This window comes from Ovis aries, chromosome 14 (assembly GCF_016772045.2).
Source record: "Ovis aries strain OAR_USU_Benz2616 breed Rambouillet chromosome 14, ARS-UI_Ramb_v3.0, whole genome shotgun sequence".
Classification (NCBI taxonomy): domain Eukaryota; kingdom Metazoa; phylum Chordata; class Mammalia; order Artiodactyla; family Bovidae; genus Ovis; species Ovis aries.
In genome coordinates this window covers 48,364,755-48,388,354 of record NC_056067.1, presented here as the reverse complement: position 1 = coordinate 48,388,354, position 23,600 = coordinate 48,364,755, and the positions used below count along the sequence as shown (strand labels likewise).

The 23,600-nt window shown below is 53.6% G+C and overlaps 1 protein-coding gene across 2 annotated transcripts; it reads left to right on the top strand.

Moving 5' to 3' along the window:
- Nucleotides 1–1,752: 1,752 nt before the first annotated feature.
- LRFN1 (leucine rich repeat and fibronectin type III domain containing 1) lies at nucleotides 1,753–13,835 on the top strand. 2 transcript variants are annotated; one of them, XM_060398067.1, is made up of 5 exons: nucleotides 1,753–1,824; nucleotides 4,248–4,280; nucleotides 6,453–6,507; nucleotides 6,921–8,360; nucleotides 12,074–13,835. In XM_060398067.1, exons 4-5 carry the CDS (start codon nucleotides 6,958–6,960, stop codon nucleotides 12,990–12,992), a joined length of 2,322 nt encoding a protein of 773 aa, XP_060254050.1. In that variant the 5' UTR covers nucleotides 1,753–1,824; nucleotides 4,248–4,280; nucleotides 6,453–6,507; nucleotides 6,921–6,957; the 3' UTR covers nucleotides 12,993–13,835. The 2 variants fall into 2 exon arrangements, with proteins under 2 accessions (XP_060254050.1, XP_027834073.1); XM_027978272.3 differs by lacking the exon at nucleotides 1,753–1,824 and adding an exon at nucleotides 2,644–3,823.
- The last annotated feature ends 9,765 nt before the right edge of the window (nucleotides 13,836–23,600 follow it).

The following is a 23,600-nucleotide window of genomic DNA, read 5'->3' as shown; positions in this document are numbered from 1 at the left end:
TGGGGGTGCGGGGCAGGCTCCATGTGATGATGTGAGTAGGAAGAATTTAGAGAAGGGGTTTAGGGAAAGACCTTGGAATCCAAATGGGATCCAAAATGGGAGGGATTTGGGCCACCAGGGACCTAGGGGATTGCAATAAGACAGATCTTTTTTTTTAAGTTAAGGTTTTCCCCTTTATTTACTTATTTTTATTTGGTTGCATTGGGTCTTAATTGTGGCATGTGGGATCCTTATATCTTAGTTACAGCATATGGAATCTAGTTCCCTGACCAGGGGTCGAATTTGGCCCCCTACATTGGAAGCCTAGAGTTTTAGCCACTGCACCACCAGGGAAGTTCCATGAAATAAGACAGATTTTGAGGGGAGAGCTTGCTGGGTTTAGAGGCCAGAATATCTCAAAAAGAGATGGAGAGTGGTCTGAGATACCCAGTGGGAGAGAGGCTCAGTTCAGTCGCTCAGTCGTGTCCGACTCTTTGCAACCCCACGGACTGCAGCTCGCCAGGCTTCCCTGTCCATCATCAACTCCCGGAGCTTGCTGAAACTCATGTCCATTGAGTCAGTGATGCCATCCAACCATCTCATCCCCTGTCGTCCCCTTCTGGGGGTTAGCTGTTCCATAGGAGTTGGGCAAAGGTATCTGAACAAGAAAGGAACAGGAATTCTCAGTTCCATGGAAGTCACAGGGTGGAGGAAGGGCCTGGAGGGTTCAAGAGAGAGAATAAGAACAGGGATGAGGCAGGTCCTCGGGAGGGCAGCATGGGAGGGAAGACGATCAAGAATTTGGGGCAAATTGGGCATTCTGGAATCAAGGAGTGCCTTGGAGGGGAGGATGTTCTGGGGTCTAATGGGGGTAATTGGAAAAGTCTAGAGTCTCCCATGAGGAAAAGAGTTATATTTGGCACCCCTAGAAGTTAGACATGGTCTAGAGTCTCTACTAGGGGGCAGAGAATTGTTTGAGGTCAAGAGGGCAGAGGGGCATAGAGGGTCCTCAGGAAGGAGTGGGATATGGTCTGTGGTCCTGAGTGGCTATAGAACATGGTTTGGGTCCCCCAAGGGAGTGATCTGGGGTCTCCCCAGATGTTGACATATGGTCTGGATCCACTCTGGATGTTGGGGTGATCTGGGGTCCCTGAGGGATGAGGTGTGGTCTGGGGGGACACCTGAATGTTTAGGTATGATTTAGCGTCCCTGGTAGGGGTGCTGTGGACCCTCTTGGATTTTGAGATATGGTCTGGGGCCCCCCTAGATTGGGAGGTCTGGTCTAGGGTCCCTGATGGGTGTGGGGCCCAGTCTGAGGTCGCCAAGGAGAGCAGGACGTGGTTTGTGGTCCTGGGTGGCTGACAAACATGGTCTTGGTTCTCAAATGCGGTAAGACGTGATCTGGAGTCCCCCGAGGTATCAGGACAAGATCCGAGGTCTTCGTTGGGGCTGCAAGTGTCCCCATGCCAGTCGGGGCGTGGTCTGGTGGTCTCTGGGGAAGCCGGCTGGGCTGGAGGTGGGGCTGGGGAGGGGTTGGGGGCGGGCCGGCGGCTCCGCAGTGGAGAGGGGTCTGCGGCGGACCCCGGGGCGGGGGTCGGGGGCTTGCGGCCGCCGCGCCCGGCCCCTCGGGTCTGCGCCCCCTCCCCCCTTGCGGCGGTGGCGGCGGCGGGGCTCGGGCGGCGGGCGGCGCGGAGGGCGGAGCTCGGCGGCGGCTCGGGAGGGAGGGCGGGAGGCGGGAGGGAGGCGGCCCCGCGGCACCGCGCCCCCTCCCCCGGCCCTCCCCCCACCATGGCGCGGAGCGAGGCGGCGGCGGCGGGGCCGGGCCCCGGGCCCCCCCCGGGCTGGGTGAGCGCGGCCCGCAGCGGCCGGGGAGGCGGCGGGCGGGGGCGCCGGTGTGAGCGCGGGTGTGAGCGTGCGAGCGTGTGAGTGTGTGTCCGCGGCGCTGCGGCGGGCCCGGCGTGCGCTCGCGCGGCCCTGTGTGTGCCCGGCGCCGGCGTGTGCGGCGCCCTGCTTGTGTGGCCATCCGGGTGTGTGCCGGCTGTCGAGCCGAGGTGCTGTGTCCGGCCGCGCGTGTGTCCCCCCGGGTGGCTGCCCCTTCAGCTGTGTGTCTGGGGGGCTGTCGCGCGCCCATCGGAGGGGCTGTGTGCAGGTGTGTGTGCGTGGGTTGTGTGCCCAGGTGTGGGTTCTCCCCCCTCCCCCCCCCCCCCGAGTGAGTGTGTTCGCGCGGTTAGCTGCGTTGGATGTTTGTGTCCGGATTGGATGTCCATCCCAGGGTCTGTGTAGCCGGGTGTGCCCGCTCGGGTGTCCATTTGTGTGTGTGTGTCTGCGGGTTGTATGTCTCCAAGGGTGTGTGTCTGTGCGTCCATGTCAGGTTCCCGGCGGGAGGGGGGCGGCTGGGGCTCAGCGCCTTGTGGGGCCTCTGTGTGGGTCTGGGGGAGGGGAGTTTGCCGCTCCCTCGGTCCATGTCAACTGTGGGGGGGTCCTCGGCGGTCCTTGGGGGAGACGGCCATGTCTTCCCCTTCCTGGTGGCTGGGTAGGGGGGGATGGGCAGCCGGTAGGTGGACAGATGGAGGGATGAGAGGCCGAGGGGTGGACAGATGGGCCTGAGGGAGGCACGCAGACCCGGCCCTCTCCCACCCATCCCACCCCAGTTCCCTACCGGCCAGATCTCTGCAGATGGGGCCGGAGGTGCCCACATCCAGATGGCCAGGCTGGGGGACCTTTGCTGGGAGGATTGCCTCTGACCAGGTGCTCTTCAGCTCAGGCCCCCAACCCTCTGAACTCTGACCTGGCTGGGGAAGGGGGTGTGCTGGGAGGGAGGGGTGTTAGGATTTCCTTGGCCTAGGAGGTAGGAGGGGTGGGGGTGCCTCAGGGCTGGGAGGGATGTGTGTCCAGACTGTGTGTGAATGTGATTCTCTGCCTATCTGTTGACTCTGCCAGTGGGGTTCAATATTTTGTGTGTATTTGTAAGTGTGTAAACCCCTCATAGGGCAGTTATGTGAGCATGTGCCTGTTATGAGTGAACATCTCTGAGTGTCTGTGCAAAGGTGGATCTTTTTGTACCTATGTGCTTGTTTGAGTGTGTATCAGCCTTGTCAGTGTCTGTTCCCGTTGTGGTTCTGTGCATGTGTGTGAGGTGTATATAGGCTAGTGTGTGCATTTGTGTATCTGTTGGTGTGGGAATGTACCAGCTTTGTGACCGTGCATACTGGGGGTACATGAAGTTGCATGAGTGTGTTGGGTATTTAAGAGCATGCACCTGTGTATCTTTGTGTGCGTGAGCATCTGTTACATGTGTGTTGGTGAGTGTGCAAGGGTAGCTTTGTTATAGCTGCATGCACCAGGGGACACATGGGTTTCACAGTTGTGTGTGTGCCTCTATGTGTGAGTGTGCAAGGGAAAAGGCAATGTTGTATGTGTGATTGTGTGCAGGTGTGTCCCCCTCGAGGGTCTGTGTCTACTGAGTCCATTTGCGCATTTGTGTTGGCATCTGAAGAGTGGGGTTGTGTGTGTTCAAATACGTACATGCAGGATGGTATGTGCACATGTGCCTGTGTCCTTGACATAGGTTGACCCCACTTATGGGCCCAGTGAGATGGGGGCCCATGTGGCAAGACCTGTGGTGTGCTGGGATCCATGGACACAAGTATGTCCACATCCTGGACCAAGAGCCTCCAGAGGGCAGGGGCACATAGGTCATGCTGCTGTGTCCATGACAATTCAGATAGAGTCATGGGTTGTGGGCCCATGTGGGTTTTGGCATGTCCACATGTGTTGGGGTGCCCATGGTCTGATGGCGAAGATGGGAACTTCTGATCCTCCCCCAGCTCCTGCTACTGTTCAGGTCTTTGAAGTTGGGGCACTGGGATGTGGATTGTGGAAGGAGGAGGCTGGGAGCCTAGCATCCTGGGTTTGAAGGAGACAGAGAGCTGAGGGACCAGACTCCTGGATCTTGGGAAAGGAGGAAACTGAGGCCTGGACTGTTTGGTCTAAGGGAGGGGGAGTGTGGGGATCTCGGCCTCTTGAGCCCCCAGAGGACAAAGGACTAAAGTCCTAGACTCTTGGGATTTGGAGGGTGAACAGTCTGGGGCTCAGACTCCTTGATTTCCAGAGGTGACTTCCTGGGTCCATGAGACCCTGCAGAATCTACAGCAGGAGGGCTGAGAGAGTGACCACGGCAGGGGCTTCCTGGGCTTAAATGGTCTCTGAGGAGGGTCTCGGGAGAGGAGCCAGAAGAATACTAACAGTGGGCTTTTGTTCCTTTGCAGGTGCTGGCCCGGGCCCTGACTGCCTGAAGAGAGGTGAGTGGGGTTCCTCCGGCTGGGGATGGAGATGTGAAGTGATCGGGTTTACTCTGAGAGAGTCAGAGGCCTGGAGTGATGCCTTGTACTGAGGGGCCAGGTGCCCTCCAGGCTGGGGGTTGGTGACAAGGTCAGGAATGTCTTGTTTGGGTAAGAGCTTCGTAGAACGATGGTGTGGGTGGTAGGTGGGGTGTTAGGCCTGGAGGTATCCCCTTTTAGGCTGAGTAAAGTGGTCAGAAAAGGGAAGTTTCCTCATGTTAGTAAAGGAGGCAAGAGTTGCCTGACATGAAATGACCCTGCGTTTGGATGGTGGCGTGGATATGGTTTACCATTTTGTATGTGTGTGCATGTATGTGGGAACATCTCCTGGTAATCAGACCTACTGGTGGCTGAGAGAGAGCCAGAGCAAATGATCATTTAATGCTAACATGTAAAGCAGGTAACATTTATATAGCGTTTACTCCATCAGCAACTACTCTAAGCATGTTACAGTGGATTATCTCATTTAATCCTCACAATAACCCTATGCTGTCATCCCCATTTGACAGATGAACACACTGAGGCCCAAAGGGAGGAAGTCACATGGCAGGGAATTGGGGTGTGAACCTGGGCAGTTGGGGGCCAGATTCTGTCCTGCAATGCCATGCTGCCTCTCCAGAAATGTTAGCTGTTTTTATTGTTAGTATTACACTGTTTCAACTTGAGTTCCACCCTCACTGCGGGCCTTCTGGTTTCATAGATAGTGGTTCTGAGCCCCAGAGAGCTTAGAGCCATGCAGGTGCAGAGCTGCGTCTCCTACTTCAGGAGCACCACCTCCCAGGCCAGGATTTCCTGTCGGGAGGTAGAGCAGTGTCCCAGAGGGAGTGCACAACATTAGTGGTGGTGGTGGGGGGGCGTCGCTCAGAGGTGAAGCGATGCTCTGACTTTGCCTCTTTTTCTTTTTTCAGCCGCATCACTGTCTTCTTCAGTCTCTTTCTTCTGGTCTTCGTCTGTGTAACACTCTTATTTTCTCTTCTTGTCTCTCCCTCTCTCCAACTCGTTGTCTCAGTCTCTCTTTTCTGTGTGGGTCTCCTCCACTCAATTTTTCTCCCTTTGCCACCGACTTGCTCCCTGTCTCTTCACCTGTCTTTCAGATTCTTTCTCTTGTCTCTTTCTGTCTCTCTCTGAATCCTTCTCTGTGTCTGCCAGTTCATCCCTCCCTCCCCCTTGTCTCTCTCTGACTCTCTTGGTCCCTTCTCTGTGTCCACAGTCCCCCTTTACCCGTGGGCTGAAGGATCAGGGCCATATGAGGCCACAGCCCCAAACTGCAGATTCCTGGGAGGTGGGCCAGCAGGGACTGGGGCATGGGGTGGGGTGAAAACAGTGTCAGGGACACCCCCTTCCCATCCTTTCCTCTTCACCCCCCACCCACCCCGTGTTGTGATGGGAGCTGGCATGTCGTGGGCTGCAGCTGCCGCAGGGGGAATCCCAGCCGGAAGGTTTTGCCTGGAGCAGAGGCACAGCCTGACTGTGTGTGTGTGTGTGTGTGTGTGTGTGTCTGTGTGTGTAGGCATGTATAGGGCCTTGTGTTGTGCCTATTAATGTGAGCATGAAAGTCTGCCCCCAGCTTGGGCCCTCAGCAGAGGCCAGAAGGAAACCAGGCTCAGAGAAGGACTTCCCAAGACTGAGCAGGGAGACTGGTATTTTCTCAGCCCCTCCCACCTTCAGTACAACCCCCATTCCCCACTGCCAAAGGTGTGTGTGGGGGTGTTACCCTTAACATTTATTGAATATGTACTGTGTGCTTGGCCCTATGCTCCGTGACCCCTATGAATGAGCTCACTGAACTCTTGCAACAATCCAGTGACAATAGTACAATTATCAGACCACTTTACAAATCAGGAAATTATGGCCTAGTTCGGGAAAATCATCAGTTTGGGTCACAGAGTTAGTAAGTTGGGGGAGCCAGGACTTGAACCCGAGTCTATTTGATTTGAAAGCCCTTGCTCTTAATAGTAGCGCACATTTATATGCATGGCACCTACTGGACGCTCAATGACGATGATGATAATAGTTACACACTAACATGTATTGAACACATTTTATGTGCCAGGCACTGTTCTGAGTATACCATGCTCATTAATCCAGTTCATCCTCACAGAGGTAAGGCCTGTTTTTGTCTCCGTTTTACAGATGAAGAAACCGAGATTCAGAGAGGTTCAGACACTTGCCCAAGATCACACAGCTAGTAAGTGTCAGAGCTGGGATTTAAACCCAGGGAGTATGGCTTTGAAATCCATGACTTTAAACCCCAGTCAGCAGTGATTTTTCAAAATATTTAGTGGGTACTAGAAGGCGCAGGCCAGGCCAGATGTCATCCCTCTGGTTGAGAGGTCATGAGAGGTCTGGGAGCTCCTGGAAGAGGGGCAGAGGCGGGGGTTAGACACTCAGAGGTGGGGCAGTGGTAATTTACCAAGCAGCGTGGAAGTGATGTGATCTGTTCACAAGTGCATGCCAGCTGAGGATCAGTCCTGTCACTGTCCTGCAGGACCCCGTTGTCAGGAAGGGACAGATGTGGGTCAGACTCCGAGCGGGACATCCCAGGGTGGCCAGGCAGGTGGTCAAGCCCTACGCCTGGCTGACCCTTCTCCTTCCTTGCAGATCTCACCTCCCGCTCCTCCCGCCTCCCCCCTGCACCATGGCTCCGGGCCCCTTCTCAGTGCTCCTCTCGCTGCCGCCTACTGCCCTGCCCTTTCTGCTGCTCCTCTGGGCAGGGGCATCACGGGGCCAGACCTGCCCTGGCCGCTGCATCTGCCAGAACGTGGCGCCCACGCTGACCATGCTGTGCGCCAAGACTGGCTTGCTCTTCGTGCCGCCCGCTATCGACCGGCGCGTGGTGGAGCTGCGGCTCACCGACAACTTTATCGCGGCCATCCGCCGCCGAGACTTCGCCAACATGACCAGCCTGGTGCACCTCACCCTCTCCCGGAACACCATTGGCCAGGTGGCGGCCGGCGCCTTTGCGGACCTGCGCGCCCTCCGCGCCCTGCACCTCGACAGCAACCGGCTGGCAGAGGTCCGAGGGGACCAGCTCCGGGGTTTGGGCAACCTCCGGCACCTGATCCTGGGCAACAACCAGATCCGCCGGGTGGAGTCGGCTGCTTTCGACGCCTTCCTGTCCACCGTGGAGGACCTGGATCTGTCCTACAACAACCTGGAGGCTCTGCCCTGGGAGGCTGTGGGCCAGATGGTGAACCTAAACACCCTCACCCTGGACCACAACCTCATCGATCACATCGCCGAAGGGACCTTTGTGCAGCTTCACAAACTGGTTCGCCTGGATATGACCTCCAACCGCCTGCATAAACTGCCCCCTGATGGGCTCTTCCTGAGGTCCCAAGGTCCGGGACCCAAGCCGCCCACACCGCTCACGGTCAGCTTCGGCGGCAACCCCCTGCACTGCAACTGTGAGCTGCTGTGGTTGCGGCGGCTGACCAGGGAGGACGACCTGGAGACGTGCGCCACGCCGGAGCATCTCACCGACCGCTACTTCTGGTCCATCCCCGAGGAGGAGTTTCTGTGTGAGCCTCCGCTGATCACGCGGCAGGCAGGCGGCCGGGCCCTGGTGGTGGAGGGCCAGGCCGTCAGCCTGCGGTGCCGCGCCGTGGGGGACCCTGAGCCTGTGGTGCACTGGGTGGCACCCGACGGGCGCCTGCTGGGGAACTCGAGCCGGACCCGGGTCCGGGGGGATGGGACCCTGGATGTAACCATCACCACCTTGCGGGACAGTGGCACCTTCACTTGCATCGCCTCTAACGCCGCCGGGGAAGCCACCGCACCCGTGGAGGTGTGCGTGGTGCCTCTGCCTCTGATGGCGCCCCCGCCTGCTGCCCCGCCACCTCTCACGGAGCCTGGCTCCTCGGACATCGCCACGCCTGGCCGACCTGGAGCCAATGAGTCGGCGGCTGAGCGCCGGCTTGTGGCGGCGGAGCTCACGTCCAGCTCTGTGCTCATCCGCTGGCCGGCCCAGAGGCCCGTGCCTGGCATCCGCATGTACCAGGTGCAGTACAACAGCTCCGCAGACGACTCCCTTGTCTACAGGTGGGTGTTAGAGTCCCTGGACCTCCTCCTGCCTCAGGGGCCCTCCCTCCGCCTCCCTAGGCCTTCTTGCTCAGCTGGGGTTCTAGATGGGCTTGTAGAGTGGTCTCTGGCTCCCATTTGCCCTATTTCCTTCTCTTTCTATTTCTTATCTTTGTTTTTCACACATCTTGCAAATCCTCCTGGAGCACCCACATGAGCCATTTATCACCATGAATGCACCCGGCATGGTCCCTGCTCTCAAGGGGCCCAGGGTCTACATCACTGCTCACCAAAGTTTTTGGATCATCTACCTTGTCAGTTAGACATTCTTAGAGCAGGAAATATACTCACACATATATAGTTACAGTTGCATTTATATTTAGAAATCACACACAAGGCTACTGTATCAACACATTGGGTACAATATAGAAACAGAAAAGTATCAGAAAAGAATGTAAGTTGTTTCCACCATCCATTGGGTTAGAAGCCATTGCCCCAGTGTGGACAGATCCCTGTGGTGTAGACCGACGTTAAAGAGGTACTTTTCCCCCATCATCTCTGATTGTCTCTTGCTTTCACTTGTCTGTCTATCTGTACCTTCTCTCCCTCCTGCTCTCATGAGGAACTAAGCCCCTACTATGTGCCAGACCCTCAACTGGGCAGGAGAGACACAAGGAGATCAAGAGACCAGGCCCTGCCCTAGGGAGCTCACAGCCCAGAGGAAGGAGGCAGAGAATATGTGATGTTTTTCAGTCTTGGCTTTGCCTTGTCTCTCCATCTCAATAGTGTGGCTTACAGCAGTTGACCTGGCACACAGCGGGCGTTTGCTCGGTGGCTGTGGGCTCTGTGCACATCTCTGCTTTGTCCTGGCTCTGCCTCCCTTAGGCACATTGCTGAGTGCTTGCTGAATGTTTAATCCTTTGTATGACATACCTTGGGTGCTCCAGAGGGGGTGGAGCCACTTCCCCACCTGTGGACAGCTCCTGATCTTGTGGGTACTTAGACCCACACCAAGAAGCCTGCCTCTTGGCTTCCATCTTCATCTCACCCAGTGTTCTCTTGGCCATGGTCCTGGCACACAGTAGGCACTTTCCCACGATTGGTTGAATGAGGTGATGCCTTCCTTTTCCTGTCTCTGTCATGCTCATTTTCTTTTCGTTTTGAATTTGGTCACCAAACACTGAATAAATGCCTACTGTGTGCCAGTTCCACGCTGGGCCCTGGGCCTACTGAGATGGATAAGACACTAGCCCAGTGTTAAAAACATTAGGGCAACACAAATGGACGAAACAGAAACTTTTCTAAGGTACTGCCAAAGGATACTATTCCATTTGACATTCCCAGCTACACTGTGAGGCAGCTGTGATCCCCCCTCCCATTTTATAGACAGGAAAACTGAGGTTCAGTGGGAGAAGTCACTTGTTCAAGGTCACACAGAAAGAGATAGAACCAAGATTCCAGCTCTTACCCTTCTAACTCCCAATTCTGCCCTTTTTACGTTGAACACTTGTTTATCAGGCAACTGCTGTTTGCCAGCCAGGGATTAGGGGAGAGGGATAATACATTTGTGTAAACAGCTCCTGGTTTTTGTGATTCTCCACCTCTTTCTTTTTTTCCCTTCTCTCTCTAACATGGTGGGATAGAGGGAGGTTCATGGGCCCCCAGACCCAGCATTTCTGCAGATGTTGATGGCCCTCTGTCTCCAATGGGGCAACAGACCCTAGGACTCTTCCCTTCCCCTCAGGGCTACACAGTCCCAGTCCTCTGTCCCTCATTGCAGGCGCCTGTGCTACAGCACTGCAGGGGTTAACTCCCTCACTGCTGCCATGGGAGGAGGTGACAACCAACCAGAAGCCTGCTCTGCGGCCTGCTTGGGCCTTACAGCCAATTAGAGACACAGGGGCTCAAGCTTTCTTAAGGAGCCAGCCTCTGTCCTTGAAAAGGGGGGAGTCCCTAGCAACTGGTTATTTTAGGGGAAGGAGCAAAAGGAGCCCAAGACTCTTTGAGAGGGAAGACGAGAGGAAGAGGAAGACTTACAGCCAGGGGCCCAAGGTTGGATGGAGTTGGTTGGGGGGGCAGTGGTCTGGGAAATGGCAGGCAGGCGGAGAGTCGGAGAGGTGGTGGGCCCCTGATGTGTAGTCTTTTGGGGGGAGGATGGCTCTTGGTGATGGCGGAAACTTCTGGAGGTGGAGGAACTGAGGTGGGTTTCAGGACCAGAAGGTGGTGCGGCTGGAGGGAAGGTGATGCTTCTGAGAGGTAAGAGGCCTGAGGAGGTAGGGGTATGGCCTTTAGAGGAGGCGGTGCTCCCGCAGCATGGTCCCCACGCAGATGAAGAGGCGGTTCATGTCTCTGATGACCCACTAAGAGCTTTGTGGGAGAGGAGAGCCTGTGAGATTGAGTGCATGCAAATCTGTGTGGGTGTGGCAGTCTTAGCTTAGCCAACAATGAACATGGAAGGGATGTGCCCAACAGAAGAGGGGCAAGGCCCAGGGGAAATGATTCTTATAGATGGGGAGGAAAGCAACTGGTAGGAGAGTGTGAGGCACAGCAAAAACAGCATTGTGTGGGATGCCAACTGTTAATGAAATTATTAAGTGCCAGGCTTTGGGGATGTTAACTCATCATACTTCACACCATCTCTATGGGGTAGGAATTCTTAATAACCTCAGAGGGGGAAATGAGACACAGAGAGCTTAAGAAACTTGCCTGAGGTCACAGAGCTAGCAAGCAGCAGAAGAGAAACTCAAACTCTGGCATCGTGGCTCTCAGACTTTGTCAGCTTAACCACTTCTCTACACTGCCACTTGTTTGAGAGCAGGGGTCCATGGCAAGATTTGCCCCAATTATGGATGAAACTTACCTGGGGGCGTGGTGTAGTGACTTCAGGTAGTATAGGGCAGGGTGTGCACATAAAGTGCTCGTCTCTGATATCTGGGTACAGGGCATGACATGCAAAGAGTGGACATGGTCCTAGGCCGGGGGGGTGAACCATCTCCCCGGGCCATTGTGGGGTGTGGCTTGGAAGGCACTTGTCAATCAGAAGGGAAGTGGCCTTTAGCCCTGGCCCCTTGGTGGGCAGGAATATGTAGTGGAGGGGATAAGATAGATGCTGCTAGGAGAGGTGTATGTGTACCTAAGGGTGGGATATGCAGATAAGGGGGCATCATCTGTATCATGGTTTCCTTGAAGGGGTAGGAACATGTAGAAGAGAGGAACTAGAAGAGCATCCATTGCCTCAGTAGGAGTAAGACTGGGAGTATGAGGTAACCTGCTAGTCCACCCCATTGAGAGTGAGGTTTGCAGGTAATGGGGCGTGGCCTGTAGCATCCATCCCCTTAAAGGGTGGGAATATGTGAGCGCTTGAATGGCATTTGTCCCAGTAGGAATGAGACACTGCTAGGGAGCAAGCCCCTTGAGAGCAGGGCATAGAAGCTGTAGCACTCCTCCCTGGGGGCCAGGATGTATAGATGAGGGGAGACGAATGGCTGAAATTTGCTGTGAAACACGGGAGGGGAGTGGGTCTGATGGTGGGGCATGCAGATAAGGGGCGTGGCCTATACCCAAGGTCCTGAGAGGGTGGGAATTTGCTGCTTGAGTGGCTGCTGTCGTCCCGGAGGGGGTGAGACACTGGTAGGGAGGCATGGTTAGGTCCGCACGGGTGGTGGGGACATGCAAGTGAAGCAGCTTGGTTCAGAGTGGAGCTAACCCCGCGCTGATCCCGCCCCCTCCTGCAGGATGATCCCATCCACCAGCCAGACCTTTCTGGTGAATGATCTGGCAGCGGGCCGCGCCTACGACCTGTGCGTGCTGGCCGTCTACGACGATGGGGCCACGGCGCTGCCGGCCACCCGAGTGGTGGGCTGCGTGCAGTTTACCACGGCTGGGGATCCCGCACCCTGCCGCCCGCTGAGGGCCCATTTCTTGGGCGGCACCATGATCATCGCCATCGGGGGTGTCATTGTCGCCTCCGTCCTCGTTTTCATCGTTCTGCTCATGATCCGCTACAAGGTCTACGGCGATGCGGATGGCCGCCGAGTCAAGGGCACCTCCAGGTCGCCTCCGCGGGTCAGCCACGTGTGCTCGCAAACCAACGGCGCAGGCGCAACGCAGGCCCCGCCCCCGCCGGCGCCCGACCGCTACGAGGCGCTGCGAGAGGTGGCGACTCCCGCGGCGGCGGCGGCGGCGGCGGCGGCGGCCGTCGAGGCGAAGGCCGCGGCGGCCGACATGGCTTCCGCGGAGACGGAGGCGGTCCTTGGACGTTCCCTGGGCGGCTCGGCCACCTCGCTGTGCCTACTGCCATCCGAGGAAACCTCCGGGGAGGAGTCCCGGGCCGCGGTGGGCCCTCGGAGGAGCCGTTCCGGGGCTCTGGGACCGTCGGCTTCACCGCCCCCCACTTTAGCTCTGGTTCCTGGGGGAGCCCCGGCCCGGCCGAGGCCTCAGCAGCGTTATTCGTTCGACGGGGACTACGGGGCGCTCTTCCAGAGCCACAGTTACCCGCGCCGCGCCCGGCGGACAAAGCGCCACCGGTCCACGCCGCACCTGGACGGGGCCGGAGGGGGCGCGGCCGGGGAGGACGGAGACCTGGGGCTGGGCTCCGCCAGGGCGCGCCTGGCCTTTACCAGCACCGAGTGGATGCTGGAAAGTACCGTGTGAGCGGCGGGCGGGCGGGCGCCGGGACGCCTGGGTGCCGCGGACAAACGCCCAGCCGCCCTGACGTTTAGGGCAGGATTCGGGGGTGACAGCGCCGAGCCAACACGTCGTCGGACTGGAGGGGAGAAGCAGCCTTCTCCCTGGAGAGGGGGGCGGGCTGCCTGGGCTGCGGCTCCAGGCCACGCCCCCGCGCTCAGGGGGGTTTGAGGGCGGGCCGCCGGGCTCCCCGCCCCCGCGGACTCCGAGCCCCTCTCCTGCCCCTCCCCCCGCGCGCTCGCGGACCTCGCTGGAGCCGGTGCCTTACACAGCGAAGCGCGGGGAGGGGCAGGGCCCCCCCGACACTGCAGCACTGAGACACGAGCCCCCTCCCCCCGCCCGGGACCCGGGGCAGGGGCGAGGGGCCCATTTCACGTATCTGGCTGGACTAGATCCTATTCTGTCCCGCGGCGGCCTCCAAAGGCCCCCCACCAACCCCATTCAATTCCCTGGTCCCGTCGTCGGGTCTGGCTTGGGGTCCCCTTTTCTCTGTTCCCCTCGTTTGTCTCTGTCCCGCCATCTGTCATCTCTGTCTTACGTCCTTCCCTGTTCGTCTCTCTTTTCTCTGTCCCGTCGTCTGTTCTCCCTCTGCCCTCCCGTATGGCGTCCAGCCTCCTTGTCTCACCAGATTATCTCCCCCAGTACTCAATTCTCCCGGGCAGGTCCCACCGGAAGGACCAGACTCTCCCCGACTCCTTCCTCTTACTCCCAAGTGAATCCCCACAGGAACAAAATCCAAAACCAAATCCCCCTCGCTACCGGAGCCGGGACCCTCCGCCGCAGGAGAATTAAACTTTTTTCTGTGTCTGAGGCCGCTCTGCTGACCTCTGTGTGTGTTCGTGTGTCTTGGGAGGTTGAAGGGGGGCGTGGCCTAGATTACAGCTGTAGGACTATTAAGTGAGACTAAAGGTGGGACGGCTGACTGCGACCAGGGAGATTTGCAGTTTCCTACCCTTTGAGAGATTTATTAGAGGTGGGGAATAATACATAAAAAACCAAAAACAATAGCTAAGCTTGAATGAGTGCTTACTATTGCCAAGCACTTAAATCGTTTAATCGTCACAACAACCCTAGGATATCAGTACCATGACCCCATTTTATAGATGAGAAAACTGGGGTCCAGAAGTAAAGCAACTTGCTCCAGGTCGCATAACCAGAAGGTAACAAAATTGGGATTTAAAACGGCAGGCAGCCTTCTGAATCTTTAGTGTCCAGCAACTAGGGAGTGTTCATTTTCCACATAGGCATTGTGCTAAGCACAGCTCATCTCTCTGAGGTCCGACAGCTTGTTGGAGGTTGATACACTTGGCCCCATTTTACAGACAGGAATCTATACCAGGAAGAAGTGAAGTCACTTGCCCAATATTTTCCTGGTGAAGAAAGAGTTGGCAGTTTGACCTCAGTATCTGTTCCACTCTACTACAAAATGTAGCCTCTGATGTCTGTGTCTGGAGGCTGGGGAATGGACCCCAAGGACCTTAATTAGCTGAGCCTGGGTATCAAAAGCCAGCCTGGTGGGAGAGGGGACATGGGAAAGGGCTCACGAGTCACACTGTTTGGAACCTGAGGGATCTTAGGAGGTAGAGAAGGGGTCTACTTGAGGGCACAGAGGCTGGCATGGGCGGAGAGGGCAGGGGAGTTTCTCAGACAAGGGTGTGGGCTGTGGCTGGGGAAGCAGGGAAGTTTTTTGGGGGTGGTGGTGGATGGGTCCTGCAGTGAAAACTTTTCTGATCCTAGGGAAGAAGGAAGAAGGCTTCATGCCAGCCAGGAGCCTCCTGAGGCCTTGGGAGGAGGAGAGAAAGACAGAAATAGAAACAGAGCAGGAGGGAGGGGGATGGATCTGGGCAGACAGGGTGGGAGGCAGCAAGGACAGAGGCACCAGAGAATCACAGGCCAGCATCACCCAGTGGCCCAGCTGCACTTATCTATCTCAGTCATCACGACTCCTGGGTACCGGGGGCTTCCCACACACCAGCCGTGGTGCTCACAAACCCTCCTTGAAGCATGAATAGAGCGTGCAGCTCAGCCCCTGGCACAGAGCACAAAACGGACTTACTCAGAGAGGAAGCGTGATCACGTCTATACTCCAAAACAGATGTGTGCAGTGTGTGCACCCTCTTATTTATTTTAGACTAGGTAAGTTGATTTATTTAGAGGGAAACACACTTCGCAGAGTGCGGGCCATCTCAGAAGGTGGGAGGCCTTGTGCACCCCCTTTTCTAGACAAGGAAACAAGTTCAGACAGGTAAGCAGCTTGCCCAAGATGATGCAGTCTGTAAACAGCAGAGCCATGATTGGAGAATTTACTGCCTTCTTATCCTGCACACCTAACTGTCTGACTGTACTGTCTCTGCTCCACCTGATAAAGCTTTACTGAGCATGTGCTATGTACCTGGCTCTGTGCAGGGGATACCGCAATGAACAAAACAGATGAAACAAGAGACCCCTGCCCCACGGAGCTTATATTCTAGAGACAGGAGCCAGTAATCAAGCGAGTAAATTATGAGTGTCTGGTAGTGGATAAGTGTCACATGGAGAATGAAGACATTCTCATCTTGATGGGGGACTTCCCTGATGGACCAGTGGTTAAGACTTCCCCACTCCCAATGCAGGGGGCCAGGGTTCGATCCCTGGTCAAAGATATCAATCAACCTGTAGGCTGCAGGTGCAGCAGAAAAACAAAAACAAAAACAAACAAAAAAAAAACCACCAGGGTGATGGGATGGAATGACTGAGAAGTTTATTTTACTTATTTCTTGGGGTATAGTTGCTTTACAATATTGTGTCAGTCTCTGCTGTACATCGAAGGGAATGAGCTACAGGTATACACACATCCTCTTCCTCTTGGACCTCCCACCACCCCATCCCAACCATCTAGGTCACCACAGAGCGCTGAACTGAGCTCCCTGCGCTATACAGCAAGAGCCCACTAGCTATCTCTTTGTACATGCTGTGCTCATGTGTCAATCCGTCTCCCAATTCACCCTCCCCCCAGTCAAGCCCCCGTGTCCGCATGCCCATTCTCCACGTCTGGATGAGAGACTTACTTTAGACTGGAAGGTCCAGGAAGGTGATATGGGAGCTGAGAAAAATCCACCGTGGAAAGAGCCAGGGAAGAGCATTCCAGGCAAAGAGAATAGCATGTGCAAAGGAGGCAGCGTGTCTGGACTGGAGTAAGGAGGAGACTGAGAGGAGAGCAAGTGGGAGAGGCGAGCAGGGAGCAGCTTCTGCTGAGCCTTGTGGGCTGTGGTCAAGAGTCAAGATTTTATTCTCAGCTGTGGGTTTCAGCTGGGGCAGTATTTGGTTTGACTTCTGTGAAGAACTCAGCTTTGACTGAGGTGTGCCTGTCTTCACAGCAAAATCAGGAACTGCCATCTCAGAACTTGGCACGCACCCTTTGACATATTTGGGGCCCACATGGTCCCTAGGCAAGCCCTTTGAATGATAGCCCCTCACCTTCCTCTGTAACATTGGGCCTTTCATTTAACAGAGAAGTACTTATCAATGGCGGTGACATCCCCCCCTCACCCCCCTGCCCAAACTGAGAGCTTTAAACCCAAGGAATAGGTACATTAGGTGAGACAGGGCATGGTATCATTCAACAGGAGTGTTGGAGCACCTCCTCTGTGCCTGGCCCTGTGCTGAACACTGAATATCCAAAAGTGACCCAGACAGCTCCAGTCCTTGCCCTCCTGAAGCTCAGACAGACAGATGGCAATAGGGCTGTGGTGTGAGAAACATAAAGCCTATCGGAGCACAGAAGAGTTGCCTGACCCTGCCCAGAGGTTCAGGGAAGTATGTTAGCCACAGTCTTGGCTACAAGCGCAAGGAAGTCAGCTTAACTTGATTAGGTGTAAAACAAAAGTGTGCATATGTTGGCTCATAGAGCTAGGAAGGAGGCAATTAAGGGCAAAACTATAGGGAATTTGACCTTAGAGACTGGAACTGAGACTCAACTCCATCAGGACACTCTTCCCATTCATTTCTCTTCTCCACTTGTCTCAGCTCAGATGTGTGCCCTTCCACTGCATGTAGTGGGGAAAATGGCTATTTATTTACAGACACAGACTCAATCCTTCTAGCACTGTAGCCCAGAAGTAAAATGGCAGAATCTCCTCCAGTCCTAAATAAAAGTGAATCCCAGGGAAGGGCTCTGGTTGGTTTGACTAGGGTCACATGCCAACCCTGCATTGATTGGACCGTCCAAGGGAATGGAATTGGGAATGGAATTTGATTGGCCAGATTACAGTCACATGTTCAGATTGTGTGGCTCTGGAAAAAGAGGGGCGAGCTAAAAATGTTAGGTTGAACCATATGAAATTGCCAGTTCTATAGGTTAGAAATGGCAGAATACTGGCAATTTCTTCAGTTGAAACGAAATAGTCACCAGAAAAGTAGGGTGATAAAACTTGTTGGATATAGAAAAGCAACAGAAACCCCAGGGTACCACTCAGAAGAATTTTTGGAGGAGGAAGTGATATTACTGAGACATAGGGAATGAGTAGAAATTAGACGAAGACATAGTGGTGATGGGAGAGTAAGGGGCACATGTCCCAGGCAGATGGAACAGCTTATGCAAAGGCTGTCATGAGGAAGTCACAAGGGAAGACTTGTCATTGTACTCTGGAGATGGAGTGCTGTGATTGGGCAAACCTAAGTCGTGTGTCCAACCAATGAGGGAGTGAGGAAGGGGGCTCATGCCCCAAAGGAAAATTGAGAAGCTTTAGCAGGAGACAGGGATTCTGGGCAGGCAACACCAAAATATACCCAGTTCAAAATTTCTTTTTTAGGCCTTGACATCTCCAAGCAGAGGTTTGCAATCTTATTTCAATTACACCACTCATGTCTGAACTCGGATTTGTCTTACATGATTCAAATTTTTATTATCAAATAATAATTGGTCACTTTTTCTGGGTTTTGAGTGGGCATACAGAGATGGACTTTTGAGGATACATTAGGCTACAAGAAACAAAACCTAATTAACATGACTCAAGATGTTTGCTTATCTCAATTTTCCTACCCATTTTCCCACTCCTTTGTTCCACCTTCCTTAGAAGAACAGTTTCACAGTCTAGGCTTGTTGCCTTATGGTCACAAAGTGGCCACCACAGCTTCAAGTCTTTCTTCCTCATATGAATGAACTAAGCAGGAAGGAAAGGAACAAATGGAAGGAATTTCTCTCTGCTGGGGAAGAAAAAAATCCTCAAAAAAAAAAATAATAACAGCAATAAATGCAGGTATGGGGCTTAACCTCTGCCAATTGTTTTCAATTATTTACATAAATTAGTTTATTTCATGGCCCTTCCACTGAAGAGGCAGGTGGTCCACACTGGGCCTTCTCTAATTTCATAATCCACAGGATCTGTGAGCATAAGATATTTGTTGTTTCACTCCATTGTGTTTAGGGTGTTTGTTATAACTTGGAGGATACTGTTTGTGTGAAAGCTGGAGCCATGGCTGCCACTTTGAGATCATGAGGTAGCCAGAGAAAGAGTTGGTCAATAGAGATGGGAAGAATCTGTTTTCCCAGTGACATTATCAAGTGAATGAATGAATGAGTCCTGGAACTGCCCTGCCAACTCACTTTTTATTATGTGTGATAATACATTCGTTTCTGTTCTACCCTTTTGAGTTGGGTTTCTGACACCTGTTACAGGATAAAGAATCCTGATATAGACTTCTATCTGTCCTAGGTACACATGGAAAAGAGAGACACACATTTCACACAGACAGGGAAAGACTTATAAACATGTGCACAAATACACATGCCCGTTCACACATGTGGGCATGAATATGCTGTTATGCATCTTTAGACTCTGGTTTGGGAAGATACTTGCTTGGATGCATACACGCAGTCACAGAAGGCAGGCACACACAAGTATATGAACCCGGTAATGAATTCTGCTTGCACCACCCAGACATCCACACTCAGTCACAGACCCACAGTAACACACACTCAGGGGTTCACTTATTGCAGAAGGTTCCAACTCCTTACAGTCTATTTCTGCAGCTCTATAAATAAGAGGTGAGGGACTTTCCTGGTGTTCTAGTGGCTAAGACTCTGCACTCCCAATGCAGGGAGCCCAGGTTTGATCCCTGGTCAGGGAACTAGATCCCACATGCTGCAACTAAGAGTTCAAATGCCATAACTGAGAGTTTGGATGCTATAACTGAAGGTCCTGCATGCTGCAATGAAGATGGAGGATCCCGTGTGCTGAAACTAAGACCAGTGCAGCCAAATAAATACGTATTTTTTTAAAAAGGGGGTGAGAAGAAATATCTTCAGGCAGGCCTGGGGTTAATGCATAAAGAAGGTCTGGGTTCTCAGATGGGCTGAGAGCAGGTCCTGGTTCTCAGATGCACACTTGTCTTCTGGTGACACAATTCACATCCCAAGTGAGAAGGTGGAAGAGGTTGAATGAGGAAGGCCTTGAGGCTGTCTTGAGACTCCTGTGGGAGAGATGAGAAGTTTCCCACTGATGCCCAGTTTCCCATTGCCCAGGCATCAGCCTCCACCTTAACCAGGGCCCAGACATTCATGCTTTTCCAGGGTCACTCACCTTCTCTGGGGCCTCCTGGAGCTGTTGCAGCCAGTGCTGGAAGAGGCCCTGGGGCCTGCAGCCTGCTGCGGGCTGAGCCCAGACCCAAGCACAGAAAAGGGTGGTGTGTGAGACAGGACTTGGGACAGAAGGGTGAGGTCCCATCTTCCCAGAACCCACAGACCCAGCCCAGGTGCCCCAAGCACTCACACAGGCCTGGAGCTTGCAGTGCGAGGAGTATCGTGAGATACTGGACCCCAGGGTGTGGTCCAGGGGTGAGGTAATCGTGGCCCCCAGGACCCTTCAGGGTCAGGACCAGCTCTGCCCCTAAGGCTATGGGGCGCTCCCACACCTGAGAGGTGAGAGAGAACAGGTGAGGTGGAATGGTGAGGAAGGGTATGCAAGAACACTCAGCGAAGTGGAGACAGGGAATCCAGGGGAGGAGGGCAGGTGATATGAGACACACGATGGGCACAGGTGATGGGAGAGCTTACGAGGGAGCGAGTAGAGGGGAACGCATGGAAGGAGACTGTTGAAGGGGATACAGGTGAGGCAGAACGACAGGGGAAGAGACAGGTGAAAAACTGAAATAGGGACAAATGAAAAGTGACCCACGGGAGGGGTCACAGAGGTTTGAAGAGGCGGGGATGGAGAGGGACCGAGGTGGGAGTCAGTGGTGAGGGGAAGAGGGAGTCAGTGTTGAGAGTCGATGGTGATGGGGGGGCAGGGCAAGGGGCACAGGTCGGGGACAGAGCTGGGAGAGGAAAGGAGAAGTGAGAAGGAAACAGGCAAGAGGGCAGGTGAGAGGGACAGGTGAGGGAGACAGGAAAGATGACCCCTGGGAGGAACAGGGACAGGGTCAGGGGAGCATTTGAGGAGAGACAAGGGCTCAGGACAGATGAGGAAAGACCAGAGGAAGGGAGGAAGTACAGATGAGATAAAGGAGGTGAGTGAGAGGCCACCCGCAGAGCTGCAGCTAGAGGGTGGGGTGGGGCCAGCTGAGGGCAGGCGGGCCTGACTCTCCCAGCTCACCTGCAGGTGCTTCAGGTCCCGGGTCTTGGGGAACAGGTAGGAGGTGCACTCCCAGTCCTTCTGCAAGAGAGAGTCTTCCTAGAGAGCAAGGGCAAGGTCAGATCACAGCGGGAGGGACGGAGGCTAAAACAGCAAGGATGAAGGTCTAGCAGGAGGGCAAGAGGAAAGGGGTTGTGGCATGCCAAGCTGCTTCAGTCGTTTCTGACTCGCTGTGACCCCATGGACTGTAGTCCGCCAGGCTTCTCTGTCCATGGGATTCTCCAGGCAAGAATACTGGAGTGGGTTGCCTTGCTCTTCTTCAGAGGATCTTCCTGACCCAGGGATCGAACCCAAGTCTCTTAAGTCTCCTGCACTGGCAGGTCGGTTCTTTTCTGCTAGTGCCACCAGGAAAGCCTGAGTTGAGAGATTCAGTCAGTTTGGTTTAGTTGCTCAGTCATGTCTGACTCTTTGTGACCCCATGGACTGCAGCATGCCAGGCTTTCCTGTCCATCACCAACTCCTGGAGCTTGCTCAAACTCATGACCATTGAGTTGGTGATACCATCTAACCATCTCATCCTCTGTCATCCCCTTCTTCTCCCACCTTCCATCTTTCCCAGCATCAGGGTCTTTTCTAGTGAGTCAGTTCTTCCCATTAGATGGCCAAAGTATTGGAGTTTCAGCTTCAGCCTCAGTCCTTCCAATGAATATTCAGGACTGATTTCCTTTAGTATGGACTGGTTGGATCTCCTTGCAGTCCAAGGGACTCTCAAGAGTCTTCTCCAACACCACAGTTCAAAAACATCAATTCTTCGGCACTCAGCTTTCTTTATAGTCCAACTCACATCCATACATGACTACTGGAAAAACCATAACTTTGACTAGATAGACCTTTGTTGGCAAAGTAATGTCTCTGCTTTTCAATATGCTGCCTAGGTTGCTCATAGCTTTTCTTCCAAGGAGTAACCGTCTTTTAATTTCATGGCTGCAGTGATTTTGGAGCCCCCCAAATAAAGTCTGTCACTGTTTCCATTGTTTCCCCATCTATTTGCCGTGAAGTGATGGGACTGGATGCCTTGATCTTAGGTTTCTGAATGTTGAGTTTTAAGCTAACTTTCTCACTCTCCTCTTTCACTTTCATCAAGAGGCTCTTTAGTTCTCTTCACTTTCTGCCAGAAGGGTGGTATCATCTGCATATCTGAGGTTATTGATATTTCTCCTGGCAATCTTGATTCCAGCTTGTGCTTCATCCAGCCCAGCATTTCACATGATGTACTCTGTATATAATTTAAATAAGCAGGGGGACAATATATTATCTTGACCTATTCCTTTCCCAATTTGGAGCCAGTCTGTTGTTCCATTTCCGGTTCTAACTGTTGCTTCTTGACCTGCATACATATTTCTCAGGAGACAGGTCAGGTGGTCTGGTATTCCCATCTCTTTCAGAATTTTCCACAGTTTGTTGTGATCCACACAAAGGCTTTGGCATAGTCAATAAGGCAGAAGTAGATGTTTTTCTGGAACTCTCTTGCTTTTTCCATGATCCAGTGGATGTTGGCAATTTGATCTCTGGTTCCTCTGCCTTTTCTAAATCCCGCTTGAACATCTGGAAGTTCATGGTTCACGTACTGTTGAAGCCTGGCATGGAGAATTTTGAGCATTACTTTGCTAGCGTGTGAGATGAGTGCAATTGTGTGGTAGTTTGAACATTCTTTGGCATTGCCTCTCTTTGGGATTGGAATGAAAACTGACCTTTTCCAGTCCTGTGGCCACTGCTGAGTTTTCCAAATTTGCTGGCATATTGAGTGCAGCACTTTCACAGCATCATCTTTCAGGATTTGAAATAGCTCATCTGGAATTCCATCACCTCCACTAGCTTTGTTTGTAGTGATGCTTCCTTAGGCCCACTGACTTCACATTCCAGGATGTCTGGCTCTAGGTGAGTGATCACACCATCATGGTTATCTGGGTCATGAAGATCTTTTTTGTATAGTTCTTCTGTGTATTCTTGCCAGCTCTTCTTAATATCTTCTGCTTCTGTTAGGTCCACACTGTTTCTGTCCTTTATTATGCCCATCTTTGCATGAAATGTTCTCTTGGAATTTCTAATTTTCTTGAAGAGATCTCTAGTCTTTCGCATTCTATTGTTTTTCTCTATTTCTTTGCATTGATCACTGACGAAGGCTTTCTTATCTCTGCTTGCTATTCTTTGGAATAGCTAGAGACAGAGTATAAGATGGTTGGATGGCATCTCCGACTCAATGGACATGAGTTTGAGTAAACTCCAGGAGTTGGTGATGGACAGGGAGGCCTGGTGTGCTATAGTCCATGGGGTCGAAAAGAGTCGGACATGACTGAGCAACTGAACTGAACTGAAGAAATTAGAGATTAGTTGTAGACAAAAAGCTAGATGCAGCCTGTAGCTGGAGGAGAGAGGTTAAGCCATCAGTAGCAGGGCAGCAGCTTGGCTATGGCAGAAGGGGTAGAGGTTAGCCCATGATAATAGGGACTTAATGGTTGTGTGTGTGTGTGTTTGCTTGTGCCACAATCTGTGTTGGGCTGTGCCACATGCTTTGTGGGATCTTAGTTCCCCAACCAAGGATCAAATCTGGGCTCTTGTTGGTAAGAACACAAAGTCCTAACCACTGGCTGTGTTGTGTTAGTTGCTCAGCCATGTCTGACTCTTTGTGACCCCATGGACTGTAGCCCACCAGGCTCCTTTGTACATGGGATTTCCCAGGCAAGAATACTGGAGTGGGTTGCTATTCCCTTCTCCAGATGATCTTCCTGACCCAGGGATCGAACCTGTGTCTCATGTCTCCACTAGCATCACCTGGGAAGCCACTGGATCACTAGGGAATTCCGATCCTTTTCTTTCTTGAAGGCCACTAGCTCACCTGGCAGCAGAGATTTGAACATGCCAGTGTTACAGCCCTTCCTGATTGTGGAGGGGACAGCACGTGCTCTGGCCAAGCTCAGCCCCATGGCCAACAGAACCAGCATCCATGCTGCTACTGCTTAGTCAC